Source organism: Medicago truncatula, chromosome 6, assembly GCF_003473485.1.
Source record: "Medicago truncatula cultivar Jemalong A17 chromosome 6, MtrunA17r5.0-ANR, whole genome shotgun sequence".
In the NCBI taxonomy this organism is placed as follows: Eukaryota; Viridiplantae; Streptophyta; class Magnoliopsida; order Fabales; family Fabaceae; genus Medicago; species Medicago truncatula.
In genome coordinates this window covers 31,600,651-31,614,511 of record NC_053047.1, presented here as the reverse complement: position 1 = coordinate 31,614,511, position 13,861 = coordinate 31,600,651, and the positions used below count along the sequence as shown (strand labels likewise).

At 30.9% G+C, this 13,861-nt stretch overlaps 2 protein-coding genes and 1 pseudogene across 2 annotated transcripts; 2 read left to right on the top strand and 1 right to left on the bottom strand.

The window, feature by feature from the left end:
- The first annotated feature begins 218 nt into the window (after positions 1-218).
- LOC120580871 (kunitz-type serine protease inhibitor DrTI-like) lies at positions 219-1,101 on the top strand (annotated as a pseudogene).
- A 2,516-nt stretch (positions 1,102-3,617) lies between these two features.
- On the top strand, positions 3,618-4,566 carry LOC11438193 (kunitz-type trypsin inhibitor-like 1 protein). Its single transcript, XM_003619532.3, has one exon. It carries the CDS (start codon positions 3,686-3,688, stop codon positions 4,325-4,327), a length of 642 nt encoding a protein of 213 aa, XP_003619580.2. The 5' UTR covers positions 3,618-3,685; the 3' UTR covers positions 4,328-4,566.
- Positions 4,567-9,261: 4,695 nt separating this feature from the next.
- On the bottom strand, positions 9,262-9,798 carry LOC11438820 (subtilisin inhibitor CLSI-II). The gene is made up of 2 exons (XM_024786480.1): positions 9,615-9,798; positions 9,262-9,572 (listed from the first exon to the last, which is right to left on the bottom strand). The coding sequence occupies exons 1-2, from the start codon at positions 9,796-9,798 to the stop codon at positions 9,262-9,264; spliced, it is 495 nt and encodes a 164-aa protein (XP_024642248.1).
- Between the last annotated feature and the right edge of the window lie 4,063 nt (positions 9,799-13,861).

Here is a 13,861-nt window from a genome sequence, read left to right as displayed (position 1 = left end):
TGAATTGAGTAAAAACTATCCAAATAGCATTACAAGAATAGTTTATAGAGAAAATGTGAGTGGCATCATGTGAGGGACAGGTCATATGAACGTTTTATATTCCAACTTAATTTATTTATTTTCATGCATGTGATTTATATATTTGTTTATATAACATTAGATAAACATGAATAATTTCTTAACAAGAAATAATCTCTAAATAAGAGTTTGAACCATTCAAAACAAATACACACAAACATATCTCAACATTGATATATCCTTGACAAACCATGAAGACTACATTACTTTCCACCCTCTATTTCATCCTCTTTGCCCTAACCACCTACTTTCCATTACACTTTACTCAAGTTATTTTCATCCTATGATTAGGCTTAATGAGACAGAACAATGTCCACTTGTTGTACAGCAAGCTTTTTCTGAGGATGTTAAAAACAGAAAACATCAATGATTTCATCTTTACTGGCTATACATCCCTAGATATTGTATTTGAAAAGAAGACAAAATGTGCTGAATCCTCCAAGTGGGTGGTAGTTAAAGGTGGTTTCATGGAACCATGGATAGGTATTGGTGGTGGTGTTAATGGTAAGAGTGTTATAGATGGTTTGTTTAAGATTGAGAGAATTAGGGGTTTTCTTCGATACAAGCTTGTGTTTTGTCCCACCATTAGTGATCCACCTGGTTTATGTAATAATATTGGAAGATTTTTTGATAATGAGAATGGACTGCGTTTGATCATGAGCGAAAATTTTAAACCTTTTGAAGTTGTATTCGTTGATGTTGAAGATGCTCCTCGATCCGGAAGATCTGTAGTTTGAATAAAAAATGTCAACCCTTTGAAGTTGTATTCGTTGATGTTGAAGATGCTTCTCGATCCGGAAGATCTGTAGTTTGAATAAAATTTTCAATCAAGTATTCAATAACAAGTTAGGCTTACGGTTTTCGAACCTTTGCTTTGTATTTCGTCATGATTTAGTGTGGGGTCTTTTTGGTGGGTCGATTATCTAAATGCTTTTTCGAACTTGTGGTTTAATTAATCTTTGTACTTTTCACCCTATCTGATAAAGTTTTTGCTGTTAAAAAAAGGAAGTTAGGGCAACCTAATTCTTAGTCCCATCAATATTTTACCTTGTTTACTCTATATAAGACTTCATACTTCAAACTTTTGAGAGATCTTAAAGAGAAAGAATCTTGGAAAATCGAGAGTGGTAAGTTTAGGGTTGAGGTTCTTTGCACTACAAGAAACTTGACATATAGTGACAGCAAAAAATCGAACATAAATATCATTCTTACATAGGTATAACCTAGAATACCTATACCTATACGGAAGGTCTTTGTACTCAATAATCTGTCTATACCTACGGATTACATAGGTATAACCTAGAATACCTATACCTATAACTCGGCACCCTTCTGATTTGATTCTGGAGTATGGTGGACCGATCGCTTTTGATTCGAGATCGGAAGATAGTTTTTTTATTCAAGTTTTTCTTTGGGATTATTATGGTGTTCTTTCGATGGATTGGAGGTTGAGAGGTGGTGGAAGCTCAAAGAGTATTAGAATATGCCTTTTTCGAAAGTGGCTCAGTTATGATGATGTGATTAGAATGTGTTATTTAGAGGGATGTTTTTTGGGGTGAGTAGTGGCGAGGAGTGGTTATCGATATCGTTTTCAGCGGTGGTGCGTGATGGAGTCTGATTTAGGTGGAGTTGTTTCTTTTGGTGGTTGTTGTCCTTGGTGGTGTTGAAGGTAGGGTTTGGTTAGGTGGTTTGCGTATGAGTGTCTTTTATGGTGTTTATTTTGGGTGTTCCGCCTATATACAACATCTTTTGTTTGTAGCATTCGGTCTTTGTTCGTTTTGAGCGGGGATCTGGTTTGTTAAATAAATTTTGATGTTAAAAAAATAAAAAACTTTATAGATAAATATTCCATAAACAATATTATAAATCAAGTAATTGATTGATTTTGTTTCAAATTGTTGGCACTGCTCGTGGAATGGAAATTTAGGGGTGTTCGCGGTGCGGTTTGGTTTGGTTTTGAGGGTAAAAGTCACTCGAACCGCAAGATAAAAAAGCAAGTAGTTTGGTTTGACTCAGTTGACTTAAAATAAAATCCAAACCAAATCAATATAGTTTGGGTTGGATTGGTTGGTGCGGTTTTTTGAGACGACACGTTTTTTTGTTTACAACATTAAAATCAAGTTAAAAATCTAAAACACAACATATTTTCAGCAATGTTTCAAATTTCATCAAATATTACAATTTCATTTTCATTTTACAATGTTTCTAACAACATAGACCAAGTTAAAAACATGGACAAAACGTAAGTTTATTTTGTAAGAAATGCAAAAGATTAAGATTTTATCATTCATTAAAATTTTAAGTAGCACGTTAATACGTTTTTTAAATAAAAATCAAAGAAGGAATCTAATAAAAGAAAAAATATGTGATTCAATAAAAGTTTTCTTTGAATTTCTATGAGTATTGTGTAGGCGAGATATGTTTAATTAACATTTTTTTTATGTTGCGGTTTGGTTTGGTTTGGTTTGGTTCGGTTGGTAAAATGAAAACCGCAAATTAAACCAAACCAAACTATGCGGTTGAGCAAGAAAATGATCCGATTACATCTGAATCAAATACGAGTTTTCTATTGTGTTGGTTCGGTTTTGAACACCCCTAAATGGAATGCCAGCTAGCAATGTTGATGACAGTGTTCGAATATGTCAAAGCACAGCAGTAAAATGCTTAGAAAGATTTGCTATAGATGTGTACCATATATTTGAGGCAAAGTATCTAGGAATGCCAACAAATGAATACATTGAACGTGTTCTACAAATGGGGGAGGCACAACTCAGGGCTTTTTAGGTATCTTAGGTTCCATTAATTTTATGCACCGGGTATGAAAAAATTGTCCAGTAGTGTGGAAATTAAAGCCAAAGTTAGTCATGTGAAGCAAGCTGATTTTGCAAGAAATGATTTTCCAATTAACTAGCTTATTTAAGAAGCCATATTAACAATAGTCCAATTATATGGTACTTCAAAAACAAAGTTATAAAAATAAAGGTTACGTATAAAATAAAGGTTACGTTCCTCGTGGAAATATATAAATAATTTAGCATATGCTTAGAAAGAGCAAAGTCAGCTTTGTCATGATAAAAAATAGTCGAATATATTTTGGCCACGAGGAGCTGGTGAATTTATTTTGGAGAAAACTTAGTTACAATTCCTTAGGTGTTTTTCGTATGGTTCTTAACTAAAAATACATATTTTTTGGATATAACAAACTTCGAGAAAATTATGGATTTGAAGAAATCATGGTATTTTTAGTTAAGAACCATACGAAAAGCACCTAAGAAATTGTACTAAGTTTTTTCCATTTATTTTTTATAAACTTCTCCATAATTTTCTATTTCCGTTGATTCTTAAGAGGCTAAAAAAATCAAGAATAATAATTTAAAGTGGTGAGTGGCCATCATGTGGGAGGCCGTGAAGTTGCATAGAATCTATAAATTTGTTTTATAATACTTGTTTTAGATAAACATGGATGCTCATGATTTCAAAGCAAATTAATTAATACTCCAAAACTATACTCTTAGACCATGTCTATAAATTAAGGTTTTATACATAGAGAGATTGCAAAACAAATACACACAAACATATATCAACATTGATATATCCTTAACAAACCATGAAACCTACTTTACTCGCCACCCTCCCTTTCCTCCTCTTTGCCCTAACCACCTACTTTCCATTACCCTTTACTCAAGGTGTTGAACAAGTGAAGGATAAAAATGGAAACCCCATTCTTGTGAGTAAGAAATACTTTATTTGGCCAGCTGATGGAAGTGGTGGTGGACTTAGGCTTAATGAGACAGAACAATGTCCACTTGTTGTACAACAAGCTTTTTCTGAGGATGTTAAAAGCTTGCCACTAAAATTTATACCAACAGAAAACATCAATGATTTCATCTTTACTGGCTATACATCACTAGATATTGTGTTTGAAAAGAAGACAAAATGTGCTGAATCCTCCAAGTGGGTGGTAGTTAAAGGTGGTTTCATGGAACCATGGATAGGTATTGGTGGTGGTGTTAATGGTAAGAGTGTTATAGATGGTTTGTTTAAGATTGAGACAATTAGGAGTTTTCGTGGATACAAGCTTGTGTTTTGTCCCACCATCAGTGATCCAACTGGTCAGTGTAATAATATTGGAAGATTTTTTGATAATGAGAATGGACTGCGTTTGATCATGAGCGAAAATTTTAAACCTTTTGAAGTTGTATTCGTTGATGTTGAAGATACTGCTGGATTCGGAAGATCTGTAGTTTGAATAAAAAAATTCAACCCTTTGAAATTGTATTCGTTGATGTTCAAGATGCTTCTCGATCCGAAGATCTGTAGTTTAAATAAAATTTCCAATCAAGTATTCAATAACAAGTTAGGCTTACGGTTTTTAAAACCTTTGCTTTGTATTTCGTCATGATTTAGTGTGGGGTCTTTTTGGTGGGTCGATTATCTAAATGCTTTTTCGGACTTGTAGTTTAATTAATCTTTGTACTTTTCACCCTATCTGATAAAGTTTTTGCAGTTAAAAAAAGGAAGTTAGGGCAACCTAATTCTTAGTCCCATCTAATAAACTTTTGAGAGATCTTAAAGAGAAAGAATCTTGGAAAATCGAGAGTGGTAACTTTAGGGTTGAGGTTCTTTGCACTACAAGAAACTTGACATATAGTGACAGCAAAAAATCAAACATAAATGTCATTCTTACATAGGTCTTTGTACTCAATAATCTGTCTATACCTACGGATTATTTCCTTCACTCTAACCTATAGTGATGGACTTTAGAAACATTTTAGTTTTACCGACGGATTCTGGCCGTAGGTAATAGGTATATAGTTTAAGCAGAACTTGCAATATTTTTACCTACGACTCTTTTCCTTCACTACAAACTTTGCCATCAACTAATACACTCACATCATAATCCTGATGTTTAATTAAAAAAAAAAACAAATTCTAAAATTCATTTAATTAAAAAATAGAAGAATAAATTAAATAAACTCATGAAACAATAAAATAAAACATCAATTATATTGAATATGTCAAGGTTTACAAGCATTTCAAAGTTACAAAAGAGCTAAAATTAACAACCTATGAGTATCATAATTGGATTTATTTTCATTTCGATTGAAAATCTAATACAAAAACCAATAAAAGCAAGAAGCCTTCCTTTAAAAAGAAGAGCCAATTTGTTTCCCTTAACCTTTAAGTTACCCTTTGCCTCTTTGCCAATTTCTATTCCATCTCGACTTCCACAATCCTCTACTCCAGACCCCGAATAAATAACATATACATAAATCGAATGCAAAACAACATCGACAAAAAGAAAAATATAATTAAACACCGTAAATCAACCCAATCAAAAATATTTAATTAAAACTTATAAAAATTGGAGACTTCACTTTTGAATCGGGTACATATTAAAACATTTTTTGGTCAAAATTAGACAACTTATTCTTCCCTTTTTTTGCTTATTTAAATACGGTAAGGTACGTTTGTCAAAAAAAAAAAAAAAAAAAAAGGTAAGGTACTCTTCGTGTAACTCATGCAAGCATAGTTATTAAAAAATAAAAGGTTTAATAGTGTTTTACCCCCTGTAATATAGGTCATTTCTGTAAAATATATTTTTTGGATTTTGTCTTTGTAATTTGAGGATTTTTGGTTTTGAACCTTTATGGCAGGGGGTAAATCAAAATTTGCTCAAATTAACAGGGGGTAACCCGAAATTTGCTCAAATTACAAGGGGGGTAAACCTAAATTTGCTCAAATTACAAGGGGTGAAATTTTTCGTGAAGGTTCAAAACAAAAAAAAATATCTTCAAATTACAAGGATGAAATTGAAAAAAAATATTTTACAAGAGAAAAACCAGAAATGACCTATATTACATGGGGTAAAACACTATTAACCTAAAAATAAAAGTAGAGCTCCTCACACACCTTACTCCATATTAGTCTATTGTATTTTATCAATTAAAGTGACATTAATAATTGTTTTACAATCATTTTTAAGGGGATTTGATTCCAAACTCAGCACAAATTACAAAGCTAAACTCTTACCGCTCTAACCTTACACCAATTTTAATTAGTAAAAATAAATTTTACTATAATTAAAATAGTAAAAGTAACTTCTGACATTGGTGTAAAGAGCAAAAACATTTTGGTTGTGAATACATTAATAAACTTAGATGTGTGGAGCAAAGGAAGAAGTAAGCAAAAGCAAAATAGTCTTAAGTAACAACAAACTGACGTAGATCTTAGTGTAAAGGAACACCACAAGCATAAACAAAGCAACAAAATAAAGAAGAAAAGAGGAAACAACACACCAATATTTGTTTATCCAATACAGACAAATTTATCCGATCAACAATGAATTGAGTAATACAAAGAGGTTACAAGAAATTAGTTTACAAGCTCAAAAATAAAAAACCTTAATTTCTACTCATTTTCAAGTTACTAAAGGTCACAAGAAATTTGTTCCTTTCTCTAATGAGATCCATCTATCCAAGGTGTTAAGTGTTTCCCAACCCAAGAAACTCTCACCAAAGGCTCTCGATCCTAAAGTTACCTCTTTTGGTTTTCCAAGATTCTCTCTGTTGAAGCTCTCTCAAGAGTTTGAAGTATGAAGCCTTATATAAAGTTATGACTCAGGCAAAATCGTGTCACGATTTGTCTAGATTGTGTGATCATATTAGAGCTCATAATTAGTATTGCACTAATCTTGATCCTCAAAATCGCCCCACGATTACATCCTTCACACCACAATTTTCTGACAAAATCAGCCTCCAAAAGTTGAACCAAAATTGTGCCACGATTTCACAAACAATTATTTACAATGCAGTAGGTAATGAAAGCACTTCTTTAAGCAAATAATATATATATATATATATATATATATATATATATATATATATATATATATATATAGGCAGGCAGAGGTAACCAATCCACAAAAGTACACACAAACGATATACTCATTAAGCAAATAATATGAAAGCGATGAGATCTTGACGGGTAGACCAATCGAGATTGAGTTCACAAAGAAGCCTGATTGTGTTGAATCATCAAAATGGTTGATATTTATTGATAATGTTATTAATATATTTTGTGTTGGTATTGGTGGTCGAGAAAACTATCCTGGTATGCAAATAGTGAATGGACATTTAACATTCAAAAATATGGTCTTAGTTATAAGTTTGTATTTTGTGTTGATGGATCTTCTAGTTTTTGTTCAAATATTGGATGGTGAAGTTGGAGGACGTTTGATTTTGACTGACCAACAAATTTCTGCTTTTGTATTTTCTGAGACTGTTAATTCTTATGAAGATGGAATTATTAAGTCTGTTGCTTGAATTTTTACATTGCTAGTGAACTTGATTATGTAACTTAAGTTCTTGTTTTGATAAATTCTGTGTTTTTACTATGTAAGCATGTAATAAGTTGAATAATATATTGTTGGTGTCAAAATCTTATGTTCGTTCACCCTTCTTTTTTGAACTCTTGTTATTGTTGTTTAATTTTTTTAATAGTTGTTGGATTCCAAAAAGTACCTTAAAAAATATTTACCATTGAAGAGATTATCGATCGGTTTAAGTCACGACTAGTTTACTCTTTTTAAGACGTTTCGTAGAACAGCTCAAAGTTATTCAAGTCAGACTATCAACTACATTCACAGTCCAATTCACACTTTGTGATTATTTACTACACTATAAATAATCGTTCAAGAATAACACCCTCAATATGGTACGAATATCACTCTGTTATGGTACAAATACCACTAGAAACTGAAGGGACAAAAAGAAAAGATGAAGAAAAGAAAGACTCGTCAACACAAGCCGAAAAGGGAGAGGAGAAGAAAAAGATTTGAAGTCTCCTAATTCTTTTCCGATGTACCGAATGAACTATGCGAGCTCTCCTTTTATAGGGAGAGTTTGCAACTGATCTGGAGACACTTAAGAATTGAGTAATCCGTGGATTAGTTAGAGCACATGAGCGGATAAGGCCGGAAATATCCGAATAGTTTGTTGGACCAAATTTAAACAAAACTTATTCATTAAGAAAGTGTATTAGTGTGTCGATAAGTAGTAATATTTATAAAAAAAAAAATATATATATATATATATATATATATATATAAAAGTTTGTTTCTTTAGGATTGTGTAATTTGAACTAAACAATAGTAATTATTCTTCCCCTAAAAAATAGTTATTATTCTAAGGATGTGTAAATTGAGGGGTTTTGCACAGGCACAAGTTTTGTTTGTAGAAAATAAATAAAAGAGATATTGTTTGTAGAAAATAAATAAAAGAGATAAGATCAAGGTAAGTAGAATGTTTAGGTTGTTTCGATTCATTTCTCTAAGTTGTTTGATAACTATAAATTATGAATACATCATTATTAATTACTTGATTTCAATACATATATGATCAAAATAGTTAGGTTATATCTCAGTCACTAACTCTCTTCAACGATTATTGCCCCAGATGTCTCGATGAATTCCATAATTCTTAAAGGTTTAAGAAAACCAAATTAAATAACAACTATATTAATTTATGTCTAAATCTAATCAATAGTAGAACGTAAGTTCATCCAACAAAGTAGCATGAATGAATGCTAAAGTGCACAACTTATATGTCGTGCAAATACCACAAATTAATAATCACATCTGTCGTTTAATTATGATTTTTTTTTAGGAAAAAATATTTTTCCAATCTATCAATATTTTTTATTTTATTTTTCTCTATTGAACCTAGTGTTTTTTCTTTTAAAGATCTATTGAACCTAGCTACCAAGTTCGTTATTATTCTCCTAAGGGATTTAATTATGATATTTTTTTCCAAAAGTATCTCCGCAACTGCGGTTGAGTTAACGGAGATCTATTTAAAATCAAGAAATTTATCTCTTAACAAATATTTTTTCATACGGATCAATTAATAAAAGAGAGAAAAAGAAAAGAACAACAATAACAAGAAAATAAAAGTGAATATTATTTATTATACACATGAACAACACAAACAAATAGGTTACAAGAAAAGAAACACACAACAATACACTATTCCACAAATGCTTAAATTAATACAAGAACATAATTCATTCATCATATATAACAAAGGTACAGTTATTAATGTTAAGTTGACATCAATCAAAATCATTCATGGATATAGAAAGACAAACGAATGATTTCGATATCATGAATAACTCTGCACGAACTTATAAAGAAAACCGATCATGTTCAAACACAACGACAATAGCCTGTCTCAACATCAAACGCCTATCACTTTCATTACCGATAAGAACTTTGTTTATTCCAACATACGAACAATGATCCATTCTGCAATAATTTAGTGTATAAGCAAGTGGAAATAACTCAGATCTCTGAATACTAAATGTGCCATCGAATATTTCCGTATGAGAAGGATAGTTTTCAGGACCACCAATACCAACATAATGAATTGGCAAAGGATCCAATTCACTATCAACAAATACAAGCCACTTCGCAGATTCAACACACGCAGGCTTCACTACAAATTAGATCTCAATTGGTCTACCTGTGAAGACAGAACCAAGGATGTCTGTGGAGTGGAATTTCACTGATAAACCATGACTCGAATCATCTTGTGATGAGACAAGATATACACAATCTAAATCATCGGTTTTACCTATTGTTAATGCACCAGGGTGGTCAGCGACTACTACGGAAATCTGATAACTTTCACCTGATCGAAGAGGGGCACCTAATGTGTCCATACTAACATGGGAAGAATATCATCACTGAAAACTAATGAAAGATTATTTGCAAGGATAATGAAAATTATGGTTAGTGAATAAAAAGACTTCATTGATTTTTTTGCTTAATGAGATGGTTGTAAAATATTGTTGTGTTTTTTGTAGGTTTAGGTTTATTAGACCTCTTGCCTCTACCTCTATATATAATACAAGAGAAGTGAACAACACATTTTATTTTGTTGGGTTTATTATACTTTTATTTTATATTTTATTTGCAACTTATAGTATGTGGCATTTATTTGCAACTTTTATATATATATATATAGGGCATTTCAAATGAGATGACTTTTTAAATGAGAGGGTGAGAGGATTAAATCACAACCATTAGATGAAATCTAGTGGCTGATATTTATTTGAAGCAACTCACATGTTCCGTATGCACCTCTCTTCCTTTCGCCTTCCTTTCTTCTCTCTCCAGTTACGTTTTCAATTTTTTTTCTTTCTTCTTTCCAAATTGATTTCTCCTATTCCAGCACAAAGCCATTTTTGCTGCATCAACTCTATTCCTCTTTTTATTTTTGTCTTTCTAAAAAGTCCTTGGCTTTTGAATCACACCACTTCTCCAAAAATTAAAATTGGGATAAACTATCAAATTGGTGAATCTTACCGAAAACCCATTCATTTTTGGTGAATAATTGAAGAAGAAAAAAATGGGTCTTCAGTTGAGAAAGTAAACTATGAATGGGTTTCGACTTGTGGTGTATAGATTTGATTAAAAAAAACCATTGTTATTGATCTGGAGTTGAAGAAATAAGGGGTAAAGATGAAGAGCCCTTTGAAAAATTAAGTATTTGAAAGTTGCAATTTGAAAATTAGATAATTAGTCATGATCAATTTCATTTGTCATGGATTCCAGAAATTAGCTATTAAATTTAAATTACAAGTGTTTTATGATGATTCATGTTCAAAATTGGAACAGCGTGGAGAATATGTCAGGAAGGGAGATGAAGATTGAGGGATACAGTGTGACTAAGTCTGTAGTGACTAACTAAATGCCAACCGTTGATATAGATCTGATGGTTATTAATTATTCCTCTCGCACTCTCATAATAAATACTCCTCTCATTTGATATGTCCTCATATATATACATACATATATATATATATATATATATATATATGAGCTACTAATTAATTTACCTAAAAACACGAATGAGGAAATTAACAACCTACGACTATCTAAAATCTTTAAGGAGTACGTTAGCAATTTACACTTACTTGATTATTTATATTAACTTTTATAAATCTTATCAAGTTATTTATATCCATTTTGCTAGTTATTTACATCCACTTTCATCGATCCAATTAATTAATGTTTCCTTAAAAATTTGTCTCTGAAGGTATTATTACATGTTTACCTCATTTTTTTTTAAGAGACTTTCTTCTTTTCTTTTTAAAGAAGCAACAAAAAGGATATCATTAAATATTCCATTTCATAATTAAATACTATGATTCACAATGGAATAACAATCCAGAAACATGATTTAATTCATCAGGAACATGATTAAATATTCTAATTTTTTTAGGGGTTCTTTTCAGAGTAATTAAAATTGGGAACATAAGCTAGTTTTATGAATTTTTTTGTTTTGTTTACAAAAACGTCGTTAGGTGTAAAGCAAAGCGGTTATCGAATGTTTGGGGTTTGAATCTCGGTTATAACGTTCAGTCTATAATTTTGACATTTAACATGTAATGAATCAAATATAAAAAAAATATAACGTCAAAAATTCAAGATAAAAATAATGAAAATTTGGATCTAAAAATAAAATTTTGAGCTAATTTATTGCGGAGGAACGTGTTATAATGTTTTAAACAAGTATGTAAAAAATCATTAAAAAAATTAAAATTTTAAGCATAATTAAACAAATTTTAATTTAACAGGACTAAAACTACGTGCTGAAAAAATTTATAGGGACCAAAATCTGTCAAATTTTTTTATACGGACTAAAAACAAAATTCATTATATTTATAGGGACTAAAAACTTAATTAACACTAATAATAATAATAATAATAATAATAATAATAAGGGTTAAATATGTGTTTGGTCCCTATAAAATTGGGATCTTTTAAGTTTACTCCTTACTTAATTTTAATAGTTCTTTTAGTCCTTAAAAAAAATTCTGCACTCAATATTAGTCCCTCCTCAATTCAAATTTGTTTATTTTATGCTTAAACTCTTGAGTTTTTGCAGATGTGTTAAGAACATTACTAAAAGTTCCTCTACAAAAAATTGTCGTAAAATTTAATTTCTACGTCCAGATTTTGTTAATTTTATCTTTAACTTTTGTCGTTTTAAAAAATTCATATTTAATTCGATTCATGTTAAAAAATTCTAAATTTTAGTTAATGAACCTTTCATAGTGTTCTAAATTTGTCTCAAAAAAATTTAAGGTTTTAAAGATAATTAAACAAACTTTATTGTAACAGGGACTAAAACTAGAAGTAATTTTTTTTGTAGGGACTAAAAACCTATTAAAATTAAGTAAGGACTAAGATTAGAAGTTTCCAATTTTATAGGGAACAAAAACATATTTAACCCTAATAATAAAAAGTTGTACAAAAAAAAAAGTTTTGTTTGGTTATTGTCATTTTATCATGAACTTCTAATTTATTTTTCAGACGCTTCTTCAAAATAACGTTAAATAAGCTTATCATTTTCTCTTCCATTTATATCCTTATTATTTCATATAAATCGGTCTACATCGTGACGACTTCCAAGTTCCACCACCATTTTCCACCTTGGAGGGTGCAAACTGCCATCAAATAGACTGATTTGTTGTCGTTCCCATCCATATTGCTCTACTTCTTTACTTAAATGAATGGTGAATTAGGAAAATACAAAAAAAAAATCCAACCAAAAGAATATATTTCATTTGTATATTGTTATAGAATAGATATGATCGAGTGAAAACGACATAAGATACATGAAGTGTATGTTAACCAATTAATATAGAGATGTCCACGCATATATGACTAATATAATAGAAAAATATATGATAGCGAACATAACATAAGACGCATGGAGTGGATATTAACCAATTAATATAGATATGTCAATGAATATGACAAATTTAAAATATATACCACATACTAGGTTACAAATATAAAATATAATTAAACCAATAAACTAGATGAATTTGAGTGTTGTTCACACATGGAGTCGATGTTAACCAACTAATATAGAGATGTCAACGCATATGACTAATTTTAAAATATATGCCACATGCTAGGTTACAAGTATAAAGTATAATTAAACCAATAAACTATAAACTATATCAATTTGATTGTTGTTCACTTCTTTATCACTGGGTTACCTTAATATTTGTACAAAGTTTTTATCACCGCGTAGCGATAATTTGTCTCCATCGAAAAATTTATGGGACACGTAAGGTATGCTCTCTCATCCCAATTAGATTTTTTTTTCATACAAAATAGTTAGGAATCGAACTCTTAACCATATACTTAAAGAGCTCAAGTCTCTTACGTACTAACACAATTTTGGCTTTTAATAGCATAATTTTAATAGCGTTTTTGAATAAATGCTATTAAAAATGCAACTTATAGACCTGTTATAGCGGTTTTCAGAAAGCACTAAGAAAAACATGTTAAAAACTAGGTTAGACAGCGCTTTTCTATAAACACTATTATTTTGATTTGCACTAATAACGCTTTTTTGCAGACGCTATTGTTTGGCCTTTATGAAAATTAAAAAAAGGCGGATATTATTTTCATTCTCCCACACAAACTAAAAGATAACACATAACATTCTCTCTCCTTGATCCAAAGCTGAAAGAGCTTCCACCGTCCAACACATACCACTCTCTCTCCAACCACTGTCCTTCCTTCCTTCTCGAAAGAGCTTCCAGTTCCACCGTCCTTCTACTCCAAAACTGAAATCCAAACCAGCTTCTTTCTTCGGTCAAAATCAAAGTCATAAGTCACTCTCTCTCTCTCTCTCTCTCTCTCTCTCTCTCTCTCTCTCGAAATCGAATTCGGAATCGAAGTAAGAAGTCGGAATTGAAG

Excerpts from the sequence above, each read along its gene's own strand:
- LOC11438193 (XM_003619532.3), top strand. The coding sequence starts at position 3,686 with ATGAAACCTACTTTACTCGCCACCCTCCCTTTCCTCCTCTTTGCCCTA.
- LOC11438820 (XM_024786480.1), bottom strand. The coding sequence starts at position 9,798 with ATGGACACATTAGGTGCCCCTCTTCGATCAGGTGAAAGTTATCAGATT. Across the intron at positions 9,573-9,614 it reads CCACTCCACAGACATCCTTG|TGAAGCCTGCGTGTGTTGAA; the intron begins GTTCTGTCTTCA and ends TCTAATTTGTAG.